We start from the raw sequence: 7,014 nt of genomic DNA on the forward strand, positions 1-7,014 counted from the left end.
TGTGGGGGGGGGGGGATTACATTTTGGTTAGAATCAGATTAAGTAAAGATAACCTCACCATGTCATTTCGGAATTGCCCGGTTGACCAACATATCCAGGGAAGGCCATGCCAACAGCAGGAACTCCAACGCCACCTGGGTGCTGGCCTCCAAATTGCACGACTGCAAATCCCATTACAGAAAAAAAAAATGTCTCGTTAAAAGTACAAATATCACTCTACTTACCAAACAGAAGTGATACGATTACCAGTTTATAACACTTACTGGACACTTGATATTACTAGAGCATAACTTATGGAAGAGAAAACCTAGCTACTAAACAGAATAAGAAAAAGCATACAGAAATAACATGCTGCATAAACCACTCCAAGAGGAAAATGTAACTTTAAAGAAGCTTGCCTAAACAAGATCTTTACTGAACAAGTATACTTAAGAGTCTGTTTCGGAACAAGACCCATATTTTTTGATATTTTGGTATATATCGAGTCCAGAACCTAAATGATGGATGAAAAAACAAAAACTAACCAAATAGTGTGGACAATTGAAGTTGACAAAATCTACATATAAGTAAACTACATACGTTCCATTATCGGGACCAAGCTTAATGGTTATATAGCGCAGTTATTAAGTGCGCTATATGAGGAAAATAAAGCAGGTCCTTCAACACTTGCGTTTTTTTTGTCTGGTTTAAGTTCTTATGTTATTTTCTTAATTATTTATTGTTTATTATTTGTTAGTTTAATTGGTTATCTTTTGTTTAATTGTTATATCCAAAGCATGCATGTTATTAGCTATTCTTTTTTAAGTGTGTTAATTAGTTAGTTGATTTAACTATTAATGTGTAACATAGCTATTTAATGCTATTGTTGATCTGTTAGATTCGTTGATGTTTATTTGTTAGATAAGTTATCATCAATATAGTTAAATACTTAATTAGTTAAACCCTAATTTTTTTCAAGACCAAAAACCCTAGTTCTATTACATACATCTCTTCAAAGTTCATTCTGTTAGTGTTTTAGGTCTTGCAGTGACAATACCTAAACCCTATTATTTTTTAGAAGTTACATTTTTTCAAGACCTAAACTCTATTTCTATTAGTACGTACATTTTTCATGTTCATTTTGTTGGTGTTTGAGGTTTTGAAGTTGCGACACGTAAACCTTAGTTTATTAGAAGCTACATTTTTACAAGACCTAAACCTACGTACATTTTTTTCAAAACCTAAATCTTAATTCTATTGGTACATACATTTTTTCAAGACCTAAACCCTAATTTTGTTTCTCAAGTTCATTTGATTTGTATTCATTTATCAAACACTTTTTCTCAACTATTTCTTGTTAGTATGGTTCATACCTTTTATGGTTCAACCCTAATTAAACATTAATTAATTAATAATCTTCTTAACTAATTCACAGTTACAATGTATCATATGCAAAACAGATTAAATAAATGATCTTCACCTTAAATTAGTCAACTAATTAACAATTTTTTAACTATCAAGTATTTACATATATTGATAATAAATATATCTAACAAATTAACATGAACTAATTACTAATCTAATAAACTAACATTAATATTAAATAGCTAAATAACACATTTAGTAATTAAACCAACTAACTAATTAACACATCAAAAAAAATTAGCTAATTAGCATGCATGCTTCAGAAATAATAACTAAACAAAAGAATAAGCAAGTAAACTAAGAAAGAATAAACAAGTAACAAACAAGAAATAATTAATAAGAAATGTTAAAGGGCGAGTTTCATTTTCCTCATATAGCGCACTTATTTAGTGCGCTATACAAGTCCATTGACCATAATGGCCTTTAAGCCTGGTCTGTTAATGGAACTTACATAGCACACCAAATAAGTGCACTATATGTAGATATTGTCAACTTAGTTTGGTCACTTTCAAATTTTCATCCATCATTTAGGTTCCAACATAGTATATAATGATGCAGGCTATAAAAGGGCTACCTGGAAGAAAGGTTGGAGTCCCAGAAAACTTCTGATTACTGTGACCACTACCCATGTTTCCAGGTGCACCTACAATGTGAGCCCCATATCCCCTTCCAGGACCCTGAAGACTGCCTTTCCCTTTCGCAACCACGGAACTCGTTAATTTATTGGACTCTGAAGTAAATGCAAGTTCTCCAGGTTCACAAGTATTCATAACTTGAGCTGTTTTGGGGGGAGATGAAACTTGAGATCCAGCACCCGGTTGCTGTACTAACTGTTGACCAGTTATTTGCAGAAAAGGTTGTCCTCGACTTTGAGCAGAATATCGCTGTGCAGGGTGGAGCTGGGTTGGCAGAGAAACACTATTCACTTGATTATTGGGCACAGGCGATTGATAATTCCTATGTGGTGATGCATTAAATCCTCTTCCTTGGCCTCTCAATGCCTGGGGATGAGTAGACTTCATTGATGAAGACAACCCCGGTGACAACTGCAAACTGGATGAAGGCTTCCCAGCAACTGCAGGAATAGAATCATCAATATTAAGCTTGTTTATGCCAAACGAATCATTTGGATCCTTCCGGATTATTGCAGTTGATTGTGCAGAAGCAGCACGTTCGCCCAAAAGAGAAGGCTGAACACTGTGATTACTTGTCTCAGTTTGCATTTCCCTCTTGTGTGTTATTGTAGTCTCTTTACTGGAAGAGCTAGAGGGATAAAATGGAGGAGAAGCATAATTCAATCTTGACATAGACCTTTGATTTGCAGCTGTAACTGCATCTTTTTCTAAATCTGATGCAGAAGCAGATGCTTTATTTGTGCTATAACGTGAAGGTTTGTCAACGGACTGACCAGATCTGAAAATTAGATTTGACAAGAAGAATTGAAAAGATCCTTCACAAGGAAAAAATGAGAAAAATAGTTGAATTGAAACTTACTGCTTGTTTTGTGGAGGAGGTGCGTCAGCGTTGTCCTTAAAAGATGGTCTGTACCTCCTTGGTCCCCGACCTCTGATAGCTTTTGAAGGATTACTCTGAATGTTCTGGTTATTATCCTTAGTCTGATCATTACCATTGATGTACGCTCTGGGTTTTCTTCCTTGTGAAGCTCCACTATCAGCCCCTCGCATCCTACCACGACCTCGATAGCGACCCCTTGATATTCTCCTATCCTGAGAGTTTTACAAAATCTTGTGAGCAAATGACTAGCAGACAGGAAAAATATAATGCTAGAATGAATAGCAAATAAATCAAAGCAGTCACATCGTCGTAATTCCTCTGCTCCACAGTCAACTCTTCAAACTTGTCATGGCCCCATTTACGATCATCTTTTGATTCCCATAACCTTCTTCCGCCGGACATTCGCCTAAACAAAATATTTTTTTCATGATTAGTTGCCTAAGTAATATGATTATATGAGACAATGACATAAAACTAGTGATAATAAATGAAGTCTACTTACTAATGGTAAAATGGAGTAGTAAATCATAATTAGAACCTACAACATTCAGCACAACTACGACGTGAACAGGATGGGTTTTGGGGGAAAGATAAGAAGCATTATCAATTTCACTAATATGTGCAAGCAATTAAGGAAACATATTTTGTTTAAATTACTGACTGCACTTCCCTTTCAGGGTATTTCTCATCCTTCAATGGTTAATTCATACAAAAGGCTGCATAGTCAAGGAACCCAAAGCAAAATGAATCAGTTAAAACTCCCTCCGGACCAAAATAACTGATGTTTAGGCTTGGGCACATGGATTAAGAAATCCACTTACTCCTAAAACTAAGAGGCTTTATTTGTAAAATACTCTTAGTTAATGATAGTCTTTTCTTTTTAGATTCACATAATTATCATTGGGGTTAAGAATGTGTCAAGGATACATTTGGGAAAAGGAATTAAATACCTTCTAGGTTTTGACTTTTGTGAAACATCAGTTATTTCTAAACTGGAGGGAGTAACAAAAGTGTGGAGGTTTATCTTTACATAGGGGAAACACACATAAAGCACATTGTTATGCATTTAGCCAGCCGCAGTGTTAAACCAGATGATCCTCTTTAAGCCTTTTCAAAGAGGTTTTTCTCGACTGTTGCAGTTTGGATCAGGAACCACAAAGGGAGCAAAGGAAAAGCAACCAGACTTGGAACTTGGATGCTCAAGAAGGTAGTTAGCTTGTGTTTTCGAAACTCCCAATCTTCTAGCTTGTGTTTTCGAAAACTTCCACCAGAAGATTGTCTTTCAACTTTTATGGGAAAATCAGACACAGACTCAAGTCTCAAGGTATAGTTATCCTTTATACAGGAAATCATTCAATATCCCAATCCATGCTGTGTAGGGCACGACACAACCCCTATCAGCAGAGGTTTAACTAATATCTTTGCAAAATCAGACACTTAATCAAGGTGTAGGTGTCCAAAATAATAACACTGGCAATGGTGACCTAACTACTTTGGAATTTTGGCAAGTTGATAGGTTAATATCACTAAATCAACAGTAAAACACCTTCCACATACCACAAACACTAATTTACTCTCTATCTAAATTCAAAAATTCATAATAAACTGAACTAACATAATTAAAGTGAAACTTACTTCTGTCGCCCGCCTACATTGTCTCCAAACCTATCATCGTGCATATAAAAAGCTCCAGTCTTGGGAACAGCATAAGGTTCATTTTCTTTTTTCTCTTCTTCCTGCGGCAAATCGTGTTCATCTCTATCAACAACCCCTGGAGTAGAACCTCCTCCTTGCTCAACAACTTCCTTCACTCCCTCAGCCGCTTCCTCAACCACAGCCTCAACTTCCCCGTACAATTCTTCTTCCTCCTCCTCCTCCTCTACATACTCCTCATCATCTTCGTACACCGCCGCAGCACCTTGCCCCTCCGACTCATCATCAGAATCAATACTCCTTAAGGGCTTTTCTGTTTTTCCACTTTCTCCACCTCCGTCCTCATCATCACTTGCCTCTCTCCGCCTCATCTTCAACGACAGCATCGCTTCCTCCGGATCGCTCTCGTAATCAACATCTTCCCCTCCTGTTCCAGTTCCCGTTCCCGTCATCGCAAACAAACAAATCAAAATCAAACTCCAGCAGCACTTTACACTAACACCATCTTCAAAAACAAATCTTTATCAGCAATTGAATCCAAAACCAAAACACTGAATCGAAAATAGAGCAGAATTTGAAGGAAAGTTGAGGTTTTTGGGGCTCTGCGTAGTGAATTTGAAGTCTCAAAATTGTAGGGTTAGGTTAAAGTTTTGAAAAAAAGATTGGGTTTTTTTTTTGGATAAAAACTGGGGTTATGGGGTGAGACTACTGATGTCACTCGCCAGTCGTCAGCTAACTCTTAAGATTTTCAACATTTGGACCCTACCGTTTCACTTGCACACTCCGCGATTCAAATTTAATCGAGATTTCAATTTCGAACCTCAAATAAAAAATAAAAAGAAATTAACATTTGGTTCACTTTGTTGTTGTTATTTTGAATTTTAATTATTAATTTTTAAAAAAAAAATGCTCTTAGAATATGATGCAATGAAATAGTCATATAAATATGAACCCGTTGTACACACCAATTCTAATAGGTATATCGAATAACATGACATATAAAGAAATATTCTATCATTCATCTATTAACGTAGTATCATTTTTCGTTATAATATCAACTAAGTTATTTAACATGTAAAAATATAAGATTGTCATTACTTCATTCAAGATCATATCTCATCAAGCATAAATCAAATACATTATCAATTAAAAAAAAAAGGAAGGAATGTTCTCATGATCATATAAGAATTTCATATGCTCACAAAAGGAATATATAAAGTATACAAAAGAATTCATATTCATCAAGTGTATGAAATTTTTAAATTAATGTTAAGCACGTAATTAATTAACACAATAATCACTTTAACATAATCAAAGTATGTTTCATAGTATGAATAATGTCAAATAATTATAAAAGTTATTACATAATTGAATAAGTATCCAAACTTGACACTTGATATTAGGGTAGTGCTTATCACCTCACATATGGTATCATCTTTATTTCAACACTTATTATCATTTAATTATGAAGATATTTCTTGGATCGGTAGTATAACAAAATCACAAAAATATTTTGCCTTATTCAGCGTTCCTACGTAATTAAATATGAGTTCTACGTGAATATACATAACTATAGATACCCATAATGATGAAAATTATGAGGTTAAAAAGTCAACTTCAAACCTTTGAGGTTAAATCTGAAATTTATTTCAAAATTGAGTTAATTTCTCTCATAACCAATCACATTAATTTCCATCTTTTCTTCTTTTAAATATGAGATCAAAATCTCTAATTTGCAACGTTATTCATGGATTAAATTGCTACAAAAAACATAAGTCATGAATAATCATTAAAATGAAGATTAAATCCTACCAATATGATGAATCGTAAAAGTTCTTCCAAAAAAAATAAAAAGAACTCCATAAACTGAAGTCTAGGGCTCCAAAATATGTTTGAAAAAAGAAATTATGATTATGTCCTTTTTTGCACTCAGATCTCACTTCATCTTATCATTTGAACTATGGGGATCTTGTCCCATGGGACTGCAATGCTCAGTCAACCCATCATCTCTTTTTAGTTACGATATCTTAGCTCACGACTACGAAAGGTGATTCCTCGCATCATAAACTACATAATTAGAAGAGTTCTATTCCTCAAGGAGAGTAAAGAAGGATTGATTAAACCCATTTTATTTCGTCCTTTGTTTGTAATGCATGGTACACACTTAACTTATCTCCCTATTCGTAATAATTTGAGTTTATTCATTCTGTCTTTCTTTATGAATTTTGAGAATCTATGGATAAAATAAATACGATAAAAACCTTAATCTCTTTCAATGATTATCTCAAGCACCCAATTTTGTTGTATTGTTTGATAGAGTATCTATTATAATATCTTTTAACTTTAAATCTAATTAATTAAACGCTAACTAAAGAGCAAAGACTCAAAGTCGTTTAGTCACCAAAGAGGTAGAACCTAGATTTATATATATATATATATATA

At 34.3% G+C, this 7,014-nt stretch overlaps 1 protein-coding gene across 8 annotated transcripts in view; it reads right to left on the reverse strand.

The window, feature by feature from the left end:
• LOC107007029 (protein MLN51 homolog) overlaps positions 1 to 5,284 on the reverse strand; it is a 9,335-nt gene extending 4,051 nt beyond the window's left edge. For 6 of the 8 annotated variants that reach the window (XM_027913458.1, XM_015205506.2, XM_015205508.2 and 3 more), the window contains exons 1-5: positions 4,555 to 5,283; positions 3,223 to 3,325; positions 2,899 to 3,131; positions 1,979 to 2,817; positions 59 to 161 (exon numbers count right to left, since the gene is read on the reverse strand). In XM_027913458.1, coding sequence (XP_027769259.1) covers positions 59 to 161; positions 1,979 to 2,817; positions 2,899 to 3,131; positions 3,223 to 3,325; positions 4,555 to 5,024 — 1,748 coding nt within the window. In that variant the 5' untranslated portion in view covers positions 5,025 to 5,283. Of the gene's footprint in view, positions 1 to 58; positions 162 to 1,978; positions 2,818 to 2,898; positions 3,132 to 3,222; positions 3,326 to 4,554 lie in introns of all 8 variants that reach the window. The other 2 variants (XM_027913457.1, XM_027913459.1) reach the window with 1 other exon arrangement.
• Between the last annotated feature and the right edge of the window lie 1,730 nt (positions 5,285 to 7,014).

The sequence above is a fragment of the Solanum pennellii genome, chromosome 12 (genome assembly GCF_001406875.1).
Source record: "Solanum pennellii chromosome 12, SPENNV200".
Lineage (NCBI taxonomy): Eukaryota > Viridiplantae > Streptophyta > Magnoliopsida > Solanales > Solanaceae > Solanum > Solanum pennellii.